The 16,598-nt window shown below is 54.5% G+C and overlaps 2 protein-coding genes across 3 annotated transcripts in view; both read left to right on the top strand.

Moving 5' to 3' along the window:
- Positions 1-884, top strand: part of LOC121855891 (alpha-ketoglutarate-dependent dioxygenase alkB homolog 4-like) — a 10,342-nt gene extending 9,458 nt beyond the window's left edge. For both annotated transcript variants that reach the window (XM_042351059.1, XM_042351061.1), the window contains exon 5: positions 1-884. This exon is cut by the window's left edge and continues 1,173 nt beyond it. The gene's annotated coding sequence lies outside the window, so the exon portion shown is untranslated.
- A 2,150-nt stretch (positions 885-3,034) lies between these two features.
- LOC121855890 (collagen alpha-1(I) chain-like) lies at positions 3,035-15,775 on the top strand (the record flags this gene model as incomplete). The annotated part of the gene is made up of 17 exons (XM_042351058.1): positions 3,035-3,241; positions 3,849-3,997; positions 4,634-4,819; positions 5,418-5,595; positions 6,203-6,351; positions 6,989-7,166; positions 7,773-7,921; positions 8,736-8,967; positions 9,343-9,491; positions 10,128-10,305; positions 10,913-11,061; positions 11,698-11,875; positions 12,523-12,634; positions 13,446-13,643; positions 14,209-14,411; positions 14,984-15,124; positions 15,596-15,775. Coding segments are annotated over exons 1-17 (2,916 nt in total), but the record flags the coding sequence as incomplete, so codon positions are not given.
- Positions 15,776-16,598: the final 823 nt, after the last annotated feature.

The raw sequence follows: 16,598 nt of genomic DNA, 5'->3' as shown, positions 1-16,598 counted from the left end.
TAACAAAAATAAATAATTTTATATTGATCCTAAAAGTCTAGGGATGACCAATGCTAGCTGTCTGTCGTGATGAAGACTTGCTCAGAACATAAGCAGTGTACTTTCAATGGTTAAATAAATACTGCAGGCGGCACTTAGCTCTAAAACGATCAATCTCATCTTCAGTGAAGGCATTATTTCTATCTAACACCTTCTATTGATGCATGCTCTTGCATGCACAATCGAGACAAGTGTTCAGTTGACATTGTCTCAGTGTGCTAAATGACCGCTCTACTCAACAAGTGGAGGCTGGAAGTGTCAAGATCAGTAGGGCTTCTCAAATATCAGGAAACATCACACTGCTTCAGAAGATCTGTCAGTGATGCACCGGAATCACATGCAGTGTTCTTCTGGGAATGTTGACGCTGTATTCACATTTCAAACCAGGACTGCAACTCCTCAGTAAAACATTGATGTTGTAGATTTCATTTAACTGTAAATTACTTAAGAACTTGTTAAGGTGGTCCTTATTATCCGTGGTTAATTGAGACCGGAAAAACGCCTCTGATAACGAATCACTTTTAAGCGGATAATTAATCCTGTAAGAAATAATGGAAATGGATCAAATTAGGACCACAACTTAGTACACAACCCTCAACAAAATTTATATGATATCTTTTAACAATTATTTACCTTAGAAATATTTGTTAAACATTTGATAGCACTATTTTAAGAAATTATTTAACTTTATAACTTATCTAACGTCCTTAAAGTTCATTGGCATTGGTGTGTTAAGACAACGTAGGTGGTGTCAGCGACTCGGTGGTGCACACTTACTTCAGTGGTTCATTGAGACAAAATACTTATTGTAATGTTCTAAAAATAAATGATTTTAACATAAAAAATATTTTTATTTTCTTAGCTTCAAAGGTTGAGATGTTTGGCTTGATTAGATTGATGGAGGTGGGAGTTGGGGGGATGTAGAATTAGTTGGATGATGAAGCAGAAACAGCACTGGATGGATTGGCCACTCCCACTCTTCTTTCATCTAATCACTTCTAATTCTACAATTTTACAATAGCTAGTGTGCTTCCCTTTGAAGGCTGCACCACCCTGTGTGGGTTGGGAACTCATGGCTACAAAAATGATCAAATGATTCACCACAACATGCACGAAGAGAAACAACAAAGGCAGAAGTAAACACAACACCGCATTGCTCTGGACAAAACAAAGCGGGAGACTGGCGCAGGGACACCTGTGTGCATGCATGACGCCAGGAAGGTGAAATGTCAAAGGCTGAAGCTAAAAGTCCGTAGATTTCATCGGGAGTTTTAAATCCATAAATTTTATCCTGAGTTTTTAAGTGTAATCCATTTAAATGCCGGGACTTTTTAAGTGGATAGTCACAAAAAGTTGACCACTTAACTGTATTACAACAATTTACAAGGTACCATACACAGTTGCACTATTCTTTTAGTATAATTTATTTGATCTAAAATCAAGATTACAGTTGTTAATATCTATTACATGATTTCTGAAAATTAACTGGAGTTCAGTTACTCAGGTTAGAAAATTTTCATCTTAGATTGTATACTATATAAATATATATACTATATACACCCCTCGTCCACGCTCTCCACTCTCGCATCCCTCCACCATACCCACATCCCTCCTCCATACCCACACCCTCATCCATACCCACACACCCCTCTCCATACCCACACCCCTCCTCCATACCCACACCCCTCCTCTTCATACCCACACCCCCCTCCATACCCACACCCTCCTCTATACCCACACACCCTCCATACCCACACCCCACATCCCTCCTCCATACTAACACTTCCTACATACCCACACCCCTCCATACCCACACCTCCTTCATACCCACACCCTCCATACCCACATCCCTCCATACCCACATACCCTCCATACCCACACTCCACATCCCTCCTCCATACCAACACTTCCTCCATACCCACAACCATCCTCCATACCCACACCTTTCCTCCATACCCACACCCTTCTCTCCATACCCACACGCCTTCTCCATACCCACACTCTTCCTCCATACCCACACCCTCCTCCATACCCACACTCCACATCCCTTCTCCATACACACACCTCTCCTCCATACCCACACTCCACACCCCTCCTCCATACCCACATCCCTCCTCCATCCCACACTTTTCCTCCATACCCACACCCCTCCTCCATACCCACACTCTTCCTCCATACCCACCCCTCCTCCATACCCACACTCCACATCCCTCCTCCATACCCACACCCCTCCCTCCATACCCACACCACCCCTCCTCCATACCCACCTCCACACCCTCCCTCCATACCCACCTCCACCCCTCCTCCATACCCACACTCCCACACTCCTCCACACCTCTCCTCCATACCCACACTCCACACCCCTCCTCCATACCCACACACCCTCCTCCATACCAACACTCTTCCTTCATCGCACACCCTCTCCATACCCACCTCCACATCCCTCCTCCATACCCACACTCTTCCTCCATACCACCCCTTCTAAATACCCACATCCCTCCTCCATACCCACACCCCACCTCGATATCCCACATCCCCTCCATACCCACACCCCTCCTCCATACCCACACCCTCCTCCATACCCACCCTCCTCTCCTCCATACCCACACCCCTTCTCCATACCCACACCCCTCCTCCAGACCCACACTCCTCAGCCCTCCTCCATACCCACACCCCTCCTCTTCTCCAGACCCACACTCCTCAGCCCTCCTCCATACCCACACCCCTCCTCTTCTCCAGACCCACACTCCTCAGCCCTCCTCCATACCCACATCCCTCCTCCCTATAGCATACCTGGTTGTGCCTAGCTATATATTATATACGTCCATCAGTTCCTTACTTGAATGTGATTGGTGGACTAAAATATCTACTCACCAAATTACAGCCAATAGGAGAAAAGAGCAGCCAGTCAGCACAACACCCCAACTTATGTTTTCCTGTTGGATATTATTCTGCATTCCGTTTTTAAGTATGCGATAATACTGGAAATGTGATGATGGGCGATGTAGTTGCATCTCCCAGCGCTCTAAATAACACAAAAACAACTGCCCCCAGAGACCATACAGGGTTGGCACTCTCAGGGAACCTCCCAGGTGCGGCAGGGAACCTCCTAGAAGTGGCCGGGGCCCTTGGGACGCACCCAGGGGCAGCAGAGGCCCCAGGGACCCACCAAGAGGCAGCTGGTGACCTGGGTCTCAACCAGGTACGGTGGTGCCCCCTGCGACCCTCCCAGGTGCGTCGGGGCCCCTTCCACGGGCGGCTGGGACTCATTGGACCCTCCCAGGGACGGCGGCGCCCCCTGGAATCCTCTCATGGATAGAGGAAGCCCCAGGAACCCTCCCAGAAGCGGCGAGGATACTAAGGGCGTTCCCAAGGGCAGTGGAGGCCTGCGATGCCTTCCCAAGTGTGACAACACCCCTAGGAACCCTTCCAGGGTAGGCGGGACCCGCTGAGACCCATACAGGGAGGGCAGTGAGCCCTGAGACCCTCCAGGGGCAGTGGGGCCCCTTGGGACACTAAAGGGGCTGCACGTCCAGGGGCCCTATAGCACTCCTGGTCGTGCCTAGGTATATATTTTATACGTCCATCAGTTCCTTAAATGTGATTGGTGGACTAAAATATCTACCCACCAAATTACAGCCAATAGGAGAAGAGAGCAGTCAGTCAGCACAACACCCCAACTTATGTTTTCCTGTTGGATATTATTCTCCATTCCGTTTTTAAGTATGCGATAATACTGGAAATGTGATGATGGGCGATGTAGTTGCATCTCCCAGCGTTATAAATAACACAAAAACAAGTTCCCCCAGAGACCATACAGGGCTGGCGCTCTCAGGGAACCTCCAAGGTGCGGCAGGGAACATCCAAGTAGTGGCTGGGGCCATTGGGACCCACCCAAGGGCAGCAGAGGCCCCATGGACCCATCCCAGAGGCAGCTGGTGACCTGGTTCTCACCCAGGTAAGGTGGTGCCCCCTGCGACCCTCCCAGGTGCATCGGGGACCCTTCCAAGGGCGGCTTGGACTCATTGGACCCTCCCAGGGACGGCAGCGCCCCCTGAAATCATCACATGGATTGCGGGGGCCCCAGGAACCCTCATAGGGGCGGCAGGGCCCCTTCAACCCTCCCAGAAACGGCGAGGGTACTAAGGATACTCCCAGGGGCGGTGGAGGCCCACAGTACCTTTCCAGGTGTGACCGCGCCCCTAGGGAACCTCCCAGGGTCGGCGGGACCCGCTAAGACACGGCTAGGGACGGGAGGGGGCCCTGGTACCACCTAGGGGTAGTGGGGGCCCTTGGGACATTCCAGGGGCCACACTTCAAGGGGCCCTATAGCATACCTGGTCGTGCCTTGGTACATATTTTATACGTCCATCAGTTCCTTAAATGTGATTGGTGGAATAAAATATCTACCCACTAAATTACAGCCAATAGGAGAAGAGAGCAGTCAGTCAGCACAACACCCCAACTTATGTTTTCCTGTTGGATATTATTCTCCATTCCGTTTTTAAGTATGCAATAATACTGGAAATATGATGATGGGCGATGTAGTTGCATCTCCCAACGCTCTAAATAACAGAAAAACAACTGCCCCCAGAGACCATACAGGGCTGACGCTCTTAGGGAACCACACACGTGCGACAGGGAACCTCCTAGGAGTGGCCGAGGCCACTTGGGACCCACCCAGGGGCAGTAGAGGCCCCAGGGACCCACCCAGAGGCAGCCAGGAACGTAGATCCTATCCAGATAAGGTGGTGCCCCCTGGGACCCTCCAGGTTTGTCGGTGACCCTTCCAAAGGCGGCTTGGACTCATTGGACCCTCCCAGGGACGGCAGCGCCCCCTGAAATCATCACATGGATTGCGGGGACCCCAGGAACCCTCATAGGGGCGGCAGGGCCCCTGCTACCCTCCCAGAAGCGGCGAGGGTACTAAGGATCCTCCCAGTGGCAGTGGAGGCCCGCAGTTCCTTTCCAGGTGTGACAGCGCCCCTAGGGACCCTCCCAGGGTCGGCGGGACCCGCTAAGACACGCCTAGGGACGGGAGGGGGCCCTGGGACCACCTAGGGGTGATGAGGGCCCTTGGGACATTCCAGGGGCCACACTTCAAGGGGCCCTATAGCATACCTGGTCGTGCCTTGGTACATATTTTATACGTCCATCAGTTCCTTAAATGTGATTGGTGGACTAAAATATCTACCCACCAAATTACAGCCAATAGGAGAAGAGAGCAGTCAGTCAGCACAACACCCCAACTTATGTTTTCCTGTTGGATATTATTCTCCATTCCGTTTTTAAGTATGCGATAATACTGGAAATGTGATGATGGGCGATGTAGTTGCATCTCCCAACGCTCTAAATAACAGAAAAACAACTGCCCCCAGAGACCATACAGGGCTGACGCTCTTAGGGAACCACCCACGTGCGACAGGGAACCTCCTAGAAGTGGCCGGAGCCACTTGGGACCCGCCTAGGGGCAGTAGAGGCCCGAGGGACCCACCCAGAGGCAGCCAGGGACCTTGGTCTTATCCAGATAAGGTGGTGCCCCCTGGGACCCTCCAAGTGCGTCGGTGACCCTTCCAAAGGTGGCTGGGACTCATTGGACCCTCCCATGGACGGCGGCCCCCACTGGAATCATCGCATGGATTGCGGGGGCCCCAGGAAACCTCATAGGGGCGGCAGGGCCCCTGCAACATCTCCGAGAAGCGACGATTGTAGTAAGGACCCTCCCAGGGGCGGTGGAGGCCCGCAGTACCTTTCCAGGTGTGACAGCGCCCCTAGGGACCCTCCTAGGGTAGGCGGGACCCACTGAGACACTCCCAGGGACGAGAGGGGGCCCTGAGACCCTCCAGGAGCAGTGGGGCTCCTTGGGACACTACAGGGGCTGCACGTCCAGGGGCCCTATAGCATACCTTGTTGTGCCTTGGTATATATTTTATACGTCCATCAGTTCCTTAAATGTGATTGGTGGACTAAAATATCTACCCACCAAATTACAGCCAATAGGAGAAGAGAGCAGTCAGTCAGCACAACACCCCAACTTATGTTTTCCTGTTGGATATTATTCTCCATTCCGTTTTTAAGTATGCGATAATACTGGAAATGTGATGATGGGCGATGTAGTTGCATCTCCCAGCGTTATAAATAACACAAAAACAAGTTCCCCCAGAGACCATACAGGGCTGGCGCTCTCAGGGAACCTCCAAGGTGCGGCAGGGAACATCCAAGTAGTGGCTGGGGCCATTGGGACCCACCCAAGGGCAGCAGAGGCCCCATGGACGCATCCCAGAGGCAGCTGGTGACCTGGTTCTCACCCAGGTAAGGTGGTGCCCCCTGCGACCCTCCCAGGTGCATCGGGGACCCTTCCAAGGGCGGCTTGGACTCATTGGACCCTCCCAGGGACGGCAGCGCCCCCTGAAATCATCACATGGATTGCGGGGGCCCCAGGAACCCTCATAGGGGCGGCAGGGCCCCTGCAACCCTCCCAGAAGCGGCGAGGGTACTAAGGATACTCCCAGGGGCGGTGGAGGCCCGCAGTACCTTTCCAGGTGTGACAGCGCCCCTAGGGAACCCTCCCAGGGTCGGCGGGACCCGCTAAGACACGCCTAGGGACGGGAGGGGGCCCTGGGACCACCTAGGGGTGGTGAGGGCCCTTGGGACATTCCAGGGGCCGCACTTCAAGGGGCCCTATAGCATACCTGGTTGTGCCTAGGTATATATTTTATACGTCCATCAGTTCCTTAAATGTGATTGGTGGACTAAAATATCTACCCACCAAATTACAGCCAATAGGAGAAGAGAGCAGTCAGTCAGCACAACACCCCAACTTATGTTTTCCTGTTGGATATTATTCTCCATTCCGTTTTTAAGTATGCGATAATACTGGAAATGTGATGATGGGCGATGTAGTTGCATCTCCCAACGCTCTAAATAACAGAAAAACAACTGCCCCCAGAGACCATACAGGGCTGACGCTCTTAGGGAACCACCCACGTGCGACAGGGAACCTCCTAGAAGTGGCCGGAGCCACTTGGGAACCGCCTAGGGGCAGCAGAGGCCCGAGGGACCCACCCAGAGGCAGCCAGGAACGTGGATCCTATCCAGATAAGGTGGTTCCCCCTGGGACCCTCCAGGTGCGTCGGTGACCCTTCCAAAGGCGGCTGGGACTCATTGGACCCTCCCATGGACGTCGGCCCCCCCTAGAATCATTGCATGGATTGCGGGGGGCCCCAGGAACCCTCATAGGGGCGGCAGGGCCTCTGCAACCCTCCGAGAAGCGACGATTGTACTAAGGACCCTCGCAGGGGTGGTGGAGGCCCGCAGTACCTTTCCAGGTGTGACAGCGCCGCTTGGGACCCTCCTAGGGTATGCGGGACCCACTGAGACACTCCCAGGGACGGGAGGGGGCCCTGGGACCCTCCAGGAGCAGTGGGGCCCCTTGGGACACTACAGGGGCTGCATGTCCAGGGACCCTGTAGCATACCTGGTTGTGCCTAGGTATATATTTTATACGTCCATCAGGTCCTTAAATGTGATTGGTGGACTAAAATATCTACCCACCAAATTACAGCCAATAGGAAAAGAGAGCAGTCAGTCAGCACAACACCCCAACTTATGTTTTCCTGTTGGATATCATTCTCCATTCCGTTGTTAAGGATGCTATAATACTGGAAATGTGATAATGGCGATGTAGTTGCATCTCCCAGCATTATAAATAACACAAAAACAACTGCCCCCAGAGACCATACAGGGCAGGCGCTCTCAGGGAACCTCCAACGTGCGGCAGGGAACATCCAAGTAGTGGCTGGGGCCATTGGGACCCACCCAGGGGCAGCAGAGGCCCCATGGACCCATCCCAGAGGCAGCTGGTGACCTGGTTCTCACCCAGGTAAGGTGGTGCCCCCTGCGACCCTCCCAGGTGCATCGGGGACCCTTCCAAGGGCGGCTTGGACTCATTGGACCCTCCTAGGGACGGCAGCGCCCCCTGAAATCATCACATGGATTGCGGGGACCCTAGGAACAATCATAGGGGCGGCAGGGCCCCTGCTACCCTCCCAGAAGCGGCGAGGGTACTAAGGATCCTCCCAGTGGGGGTGGAGGCCCGCAGTTCCTTTCCAGGTGTGACAGCGCCCCTAGGGAACCCTCCCAGGGTCGGCGGGACCCGCGAAGACACGCCTAGGGACGGGAGGGGGCCCTGGGACCACCTAGGGGTGATGAGGGCCCTTGGGACATATCAGGGGCCGCACTTCAAGGGGCCCTATAGTATACCTGGTCGTGCCTTGGTACATATTTTATATGTCCATCAGTTCCTTAAATGTGATTGGTGGACTAAAATATCTACCCACCAAATTTCAGCCAATAGGAGAAGAGAGCAGTCAGTCAGCACAACACCCCAACTTATGTTTTCCTGTTGGATATTATTCTCCATTCCGTTTTTAAGTATGCGATAATACTGGAAATGTGATGATGGGCGATGAAGTTGCATCTCCCAACGCTCTAAAAAACAGAAAAACAACTGCCCCAGAGACCATACAGGGCTGACGCTCTTAGGGAACCACCCACGTGCGACAGGGAACCTCCTAGAAGTGGCCGGAGCCACTTGGGAACCGCCTAGGGGCAGCAGAGGCCCGAGGGACCCACCCAGAGGCAGCCAGGGACCTTGGTCTTATCCAGATAAGGTGGTGCCCCCTGGGACCCTCCAGGTGCGTCGGTGACCCTTCCAAAGGTGGCTGGGACTCATTGGACCCTCCCATGGACGGCGGCCCCCACTGGAATCATCGCATGGATTGCGGGGGCCCCAGGAAACCTCATAGGGGCGGCAGGGCCCCTGCAACACCTCCGAGAAGCGACGATTGTACTAAGGACCCTCCCAGGGGCGGTGGAGGCCCGCAGTACCTTTCCAGGTGTGACAGCGCCCCTAGGGACCCTCCTAGGGTAGGCGGGACCCACTGAGACACTCCCAGGGACGAGAGGGGGCCCTGGGACCCTCCAGGAGCAGTGGGGCCCCTTGGGACACTACAGGGGCTGCACGTCCAAGGGCCCTATAGCATACCTGGTTGTGCCTAGGTATATATTTTATACGTCCATCAGTTCCTTAAATGTGATTGGTGGACTAAAATATCTACCCACCAAATTACAGCCAATAGGAGAAGAGAGCAGTCAGTCAGCACAACACCCCAACTTATGTTTTCCTGTTGGATATTATTCTCCATTCCGTTTTTAAGTATGCGATAATACTGGAAATGTGATGATGGGCGATGTAGTTGCATCTCCCAACGCTCTAAATAACAGAAAAACAACTGCCCCCAGAGACCATACAGGGCTGGCGCTCTCAGGGAACCTCCAAGGTGCGGCAGGGAACATCCAAGTAGTGGCTGGGGCCATTGGGACCCACCTAGGGGCAGCAGAGGCCCCATGGACCCATCCCAGAGGCAGCTGGTGACCTGGTTCTCACCCAGGTAAGGTGGTGCCCCCTGCGACCCTCCCAGGTGCATCGGGGACCCTTCCAAGGGCGGCTTGGACTCATTGGACCCTCCCAGGGACGGCAGCGCCCCCTGAAATCATCACATGGATTGCGGGGACCCCAGGAACCCTCATAGGGGCGGCAGGGCCCCTGCAACCCTCCCAGAAGCGGCGAGGGTACTAAGGATACTCCCAGGGGCGGTGGAGGCCCACAGTACCTTTCCAGGTGTGACCGCGCCCCTAGGGACCCTCCCAGGGTCGGCGGGACCCGCTAAGACACGCCTAGGGACGGGAGGGGGCCCTGGGACCACCTAGGGGTGGTGAGGGCCCTTGGGACATTCCAGGGGCCGCACTTCAAGGGGCCCTATAGCATACCTGGTCGTGCCTTGGTACATATTTTATACGTCCATCAGTTCCTTAAATGTGATTGGTGGACTAAAATATCTACCCACCAAATTACAGCCAATAGGAGAAGAGAGCAGTCAGTCAGCACAACACCCCAACTTATGTTTTCCTGTTGGATATTATTCTCCATTCCGTTTTTAAGTATGCGATAATACTGGAAATGTGATGATGGGCGATGTAGTTGCATCTCCCAACGCTCTAAATAACAGAAAAACAACTGCCCCCAGAGACCATACAGGGCTGACGCTCTTAGGGAACCACCCACGTGCGACAGGGAACCTCCTAGGAGTGGCCGGAGCCACTTGGGACCCGCCTAGGGGCAGCAGAGGCCCGAGGGACCCACCCAGAGGCAGCCAGGGACCTTGGTCTTATCCAGATAAGGTGGTGCCCCCTGGGACCCTCCAGGTGCGTCGGTGACCCTTCCAAAGGTGGCTGGGACTCATTGGACCCTCCCATGGACGGCGGCCCCCACTGGAATCATCGCATGGATTGCGGGGGCCCCAGGAAACCTCATAGGGGCGGCAGGGCCCCTGCAACACCTCCGAGAAGCGACGATTGTACTAAGGACCCTCCCAGGGGCGGTGGAGGCCCGCAGTACCTTTCCAGGTGTGACAGCGCCCCTAGGGACCCTCCTAGGGTAGGCGGGACCCACTGAGACACTCCCAGGGACGAGAGGGGGCCCTGGGACCCTCCAGGAGCAGTGGGGCTCCTTGGGACACTACAGGGGCTGCACGTCCAGGGGCCCTATAGCATACCTTGTTGTGCCTAGGTATATATTTTATACGTCCATCAGTTCCTTAAATGTGATTGGTGGACTAAAATATCTACCCACCAAATTACAGCCAATAGGAGAAGAGAGCAGTCAGTCAGCACAACACCCCAACTTATGTTTTCCTATTGGATATTATTCTCCATTCCGTTTTTAAGTATGCGATAATACTGGAAATGTGATGATGGGCGATGTAGTTGCATCTCCCAGCGTTATAAATAACACAAAAACAAGTTCCCCCAGAGACCATACAGGGCTGGCGCTCTCAGGGAACCTCCAAGGTGCGGCAGGGAACATCCAAGTAGTGGCTGGGGCCATTGGGACCCAGCCAAGGGCAGCAGAGGCCCCATGGACCCATCTCAGAGGCAGCTGGTGACCTGGTTCTCACCCAGGTAAGGTGGTGCCCCCTGCGACCCTCCCAGGTGCATCGGGGACCCTTCCAAGGGCGGCTTGGACTCATTGGACCCTCCCAGGGACGGCAGCGCCCCCTGAAATAATCACATGGATTGCGGGGACCCCAGGAACCCTCATAGGGGCGGCAGGGCCCCTTCAACCCTCCCAGAAGCGGCGAGGGTACTAAGGATACTCCCAGTGGCGGTGGAGGCCCGCAGTTCCTTTCCAGGTGTGACAGCGCCCCTAGGGACCCTCCCAGGGTCGGCGGGACCCGCTAAGACACGCCTAGGGACGGGAGGGGGCCCTGGGACCACCTAGGGGTGATGAGGGCCCTTGGGACATATCAGGGGCCGCACTTCAAGGGGCCCTATAGCATACCTGGTCGTGCCTTGGTACATATTTTATATGTCCATCAGTTCCTTAAATGTGATTGGTGGACTAAAATATCTACCCACCAAATTTCAGCCAATAGGAGAAGAGAGCAGTCAGTCAGCACAACACCCCAACTTATGTTTTCCTGTTGGATATTATTCTCCATTCCTTTTTTAAGTATGCGATAATACTGGAAATGTGATGATGGGCGATGTAGTTGCATCTCCCAACGCTCTAAATAACAGAAAAACAACTGCCCCCAGAGACCATACAGGGCTGACGCTCTTAGGGAACCACCCACGTGCGACAGGGAACCTCCTAGAAGTGGCCGGAGCCACTTGGGACCCGCCTAGGGGCAGTAGAGGCCCGAGGGACCCACCCAGAGGCAGCCAGGGACCTTGGTCTTATCCAGATAAGGTGGTGCCCCCTGGGACCCTCCAAGTGCGTCGGTGACCCTTCCAAAGGTGGCTGGGACTCATTGGACCCTCCCATGGACGGCGGCCCCCACTGGAATCATCGCATGGATTGCGGGGGCCCCAGGAAACCTCATAGGGGCGGCAGGGCCCCTGCAACATCTCCGAGAAGCGACGATTGTACTAAGGACCCTCCCAGGGGCGGTGGAGGCCCGCAGTACCTTTCCAGGTGTGACAGCGCCCCTAGGGACCCTCCTAGGGTAGGCGGGACCCACTGAGACACTCCCAGGGACGAGAGGGGGCCCTGAGACCCTCCAGGAGCAGTGGGGCTCCTTGGGACACTACAGGGGCTGCACGTCCAGGGGCCCTATAGCATACCTTGTTGTGCCTTGGTATATATTTTATACGTCCATCAGTTCCTTAGAATGTGATTGGTGACTAAAAGAGCCTACCCACCAAATTACAGCCACAGGAGAAGAGTATAGTCAACAGCACACAACACCCCAACTTATGTTTTCCTGTTGGATATTATTCTCCATTCCGTTTTTAAGTATGCTATAATACTGAAATGTGGGATGGATGGGCGATGTAGTTGTATCTCCCAGCGTTATAAATAACACAAACAAGTTCCCCAGAGACTATACAGGGCTGGCGCTCTCGTGAACCCCTCCCAAGGTGCGGCAGGAACATCCAAGTAGTGGCTGGGGCCAGCTGGAACCCACCTTAAGGGTGCAGAGGCCCCATGGACCCATCATCCCAGAGGCAGCTGGTGACCTGGTTCACCCAGGTAAGGTGGTGCCCCCTGCGACCCTCCCAGGTGCATCGGGGACCCTTCCAAGGGCGACTTGGACTCATTGACCTCCCAGGACGGCAGCAGCGCCTCTGAAATCATCATACATGGATTGGTGGGGACCCCAGGAACCCTCATAGGGGCGTAGGCCCCCTGTTGACCTCCCAGAAGCTGCAAGTGAGGGTACTATGATCCTCCCAGGTGGCGGTGGGAGGCCCAGTTCCTTTCCAGGTGTGACAGTGCCCCTTAGGGACCTCCCAGGGTCGGCGTGGGACCCGCTAAGACACGCTCTAGGGACGGAGAGGGGGCTCCTGGGACCACTCTAGGTGATGAGGGCCTCAGACATTCCAGGGGCCGCACTTCAAGGGGCCCTATAGCATACCTGGTCGTGCCTTGGCATATATTTTATACGTCCATCAGTTCCTTAAATGTGATTGGTGGACTAAAATATCTACCCACCAAATTACAGCTAATAGGAGAAGAGAGCAGTCAGTCAGCACAACACCCCAACTTATGTTTTCCCCAGCGGGATATTATTCTCCATTCTGTTTTTAAGTATGATAATACTGAAATGTGATGCGGGCGATGTGTTGCATCTCCCAACGCTTCTAAATAACAGAAAACAACTGCCCCAGAGACCATACAGGGCTGACGCTCTTAGGGAACCACCCACGTGCGACAGGCAACCTCCTAGAGTGGCCGAGCTACTTGGGGACCCGCCTAGGGCAGCAGAGGCTCCCATGGACCCACCTAGAGGCAGGAAGGACCTTGGGTCTTATCCAGATAAGGTGGTGCCCCTAACTCCCAGGTGCATCGCAACCTTCCAAAGGTGGCTGGGACTCATTGGACCCCAGTGGACGGGCGGCCCCCACTGGAATCATCGCATGGATTGCGGGGGCCCCAGGAAACCTCATACGGCGGGCAGGGCCCTGCAACACCTCCGAGAAGCGACGATTGTATTTTAAGGACCCTCCCAGGGGCGGTGGAGTCCTGCAGTACCTTCCAGGTGTGACAGCGCCCTAGGGACCCTCCCAGTAGGCGACCCACTGAGACACTCCTTAGGACAAGAGGGGCGCTTGAACCCTCCAGGAGCAGTGGGGCCCTTGGGACACTACTGGGGCTGCACGTCCAGGGCCCTATAGCATACCTGATGCTCTAGGTATATATTTTATACGTTCATCAAGTTCTTGAATGTGATTGGTGGACTAAAATATCTTTACCCACCAAATTACAGCCAGGAGAAGAGAGCAGTCAGTCAGCACAACACCCCAACTTATGTTTTCCTGTTGGATATTATTCTCCATTCCGTTTTTAAGCATGCGATAATACTGAAATGTGATGATGGGCGATGGAAGCGATTCCCCAACGCCTTCCTAAATAACAGAAAACAACTGCCCCCAGAGACATATACAGGCTGACGCTCTAGGGAACCACCTCCACGGCCTCCTAGAAGTGGCCGAGCCACTTGGGAACTGCCTAGGCAGCAGAGGCCCGAGGGACCTGGCCTCCAGAGGCAGCTAGGACCTTGGTCTTATCCATAGATAAGGTGTAGGCCCCCCAGACCTCTCCAGGTGCGCGAGACCTTCCAAAGGTGGCTGGGACTCAGCTGGGACCCTCCCATGGACGGCGGCTCCCCACTGGAATCATCGCATGGATTGCGGGGCCCCAGGAAACTCATAGGGCGGTGGCAGGGCCCCCTGCAACACCTCCGGTAGAAGCGACGATTGTGCTCAAGGACCTCCCAGGGGCGTGGAGGCCCGCAGTAATTTTCCAGGTGTGACAGCGCCCCTAGGGACCCTCCTAGGTAGGCGGGACCCACTGAGACACTCCCAGGGACGAGAGGGGGCCCTGGGACCCTCCCAGGAGCAGTGGGGCCCTTGGGGACACTACAGGCTGCACGCCCAGGGGCCCTATAGCATACCTGTTGTGCCTAGGCATATATTTTCTTATAATGTCCATCAGTTCTTAAATGTGATTGTGACCAAAATATCTACCCACCAAATTACAGCCAATAGGAGAGAGCAGTCAGTCAGCACAACACCTCAAACTTATGTTTTCCTGTTGGATATTATTCTCTCATTCCGTTTTTTAAGTATGCGATAATACTGGAATGTGATGAGATGGGCGATGAAGTGATTCCCAGCGTTATAAACAACACAAAAACAAGTTCCCCAGAGACCATACAGGGCTGGCGTCAGAACCTAAGGTGCGGCAGGAACATCTAAGTAGTGGCTGGGGCCATTGGGACCCACCTGGCGGCAGCAGAGGCCCCATGGACCCATCCCAGAGGCAGTTGGTGACCTGTTCTCAATTAGTAGCGTGGTGTCCCCCTGGCGACCCTCCCAGGTGCATCGGGACCCTTCCAAGGGCGACTTGACTCGTCAACCTCCCAGGGACGGCAGGCCCCTGAAATCATCACATGGGATTGGGTGGGGACCCCAGGAACTCATAGGGGGCGGCAGGGCTCTGCCACCTCCCCAGAAGCAAGTGAGGGCACGGCGATCTCCCAGTGGCGGTGAGGCCTGCAGTTCCTTTCCAGGTGTGACAGCGTCCCCTAGGGATCTCCCGTGCTCTATGGACCCGCCCGCTAAGACGCCTATAGGACGGAGGGGGCCCTGGGGACCACTCTAGGGGTGATGAGGGCCCCTTTAAGACATTCCAGGGGGGCTGCACTCTAAGTGCCCTATAGCATACCTACCGCCTTGGCACATATTTTATAATGCATTCATCAGTTCCTTAAATGCATTGGTGGACTAAAAATATCTACCCACCAAATTATGTTTCACAGGAGAAGAGAGCAGTCAGTCACACAACACCTTCAACTTATAAGCTTCTTCCTTGTTGGATATTATTCTCCATTCCGTTTTAAGTATGCTAGAGCAATACTGGAATGTGATGATGGGCGGATGAAGCTGCATCTCCAAACGCCTAAAATAAATAGTAAACAACTGCCCCCAGAAGACCATACAGGCTGACGAGTTTAGAACCACCCACGTGCGACAGGCAATCAGGAGTGGCCGGAGCCACTTGGGACTCCGCCTAGGGGCAGCAGAGGCCCCATGGACCCATCCCAGAGGCAGCCAGGGACCTTGGTCTTATCCACAAGGTGGTGCCCCCTGGGACCCTCCAGGTGCATCGGTAACCCTTCCAAAGGTGGCTGGGACTCATTGACCTCCATGGACGCAAGGCCCCCCACTGGAATCATCAGATGGATTGTGGGGCCCCAGGAAACCCCACATAGGGGCGGCAGCCCCTGCAACACTTCCGGTGAAGCGACGACAGTACTATGGACCCCCTCCCAGGGCGCGGTGGAGCTGCAGTACCTTTCCAGGTGATAGGCGCCTCAGGGACCCTCCTGGGTAGGCGGACCCACTCGAGACACTCCCAGGGACAAGAGGGGCGCTGGAATCTCCAGGAGCAGTGGGGCCCCTTGGGGACACTACTGGGGCTGCACGTCCAGGGCCCTTATAGCATACCTGGTTGTGCCTAGTATATATTTTATATACGTCTATCAGTTCCTTAAATGTGGATGCCAGGACTAAAAATATCTACCCACCAAATTACAGCCAATAGGAGAAGAGAGCAGTCAGTCAGCACAACACCCCAACTTATGTTTTCCTTGTTGGATATTATTCTCCATTCCGTTTTTAAGTATGCGATAATACTGAACAGGATGATGGGCGATGGGTTGCATTCCAACGCCTAAATAACAGAAAAACAACTGCCCCCAGAGACCATACATAGGGCTGACGCCTTAGGAACCACCCACGGCGACAGGGAACCTCCTAGGCGAAGGTCGAGCCACTTTCTGTGGAAACTGCCTAGGGCAGCAGAGGCTCGAGGGACCCACCCAGAGAGGCAGCTGGTAGGACCTTGGTCTTATCCAGATAAGGTGGTGCCCCCTGCAGACCCTCCAGGTAAGGCCGGTGACCCTTCCCAAAGGTGGCTGGGACTCATTGAC

This window comes from Homarus americanus, unplaced genomic scaffold, assembly GCF_018991925.1.
Source record: "Homarus americanus isolate GMGI-L3 unplaced genomic scaffold, GMGI_Hamer_2.0 scaffold10373, whole genome shotgun sequence".
Lineage (NCBI taxonomy): Eukaryota > Metazoa > Arthropoda > Malacostraca > Decapoda > Nephropidae > Homarus > Homarus americanus.
Note: the sequence above shows the minus strand (reverse complement) of the source record. Positions and strands in the feature narration are given on the sequence as shown.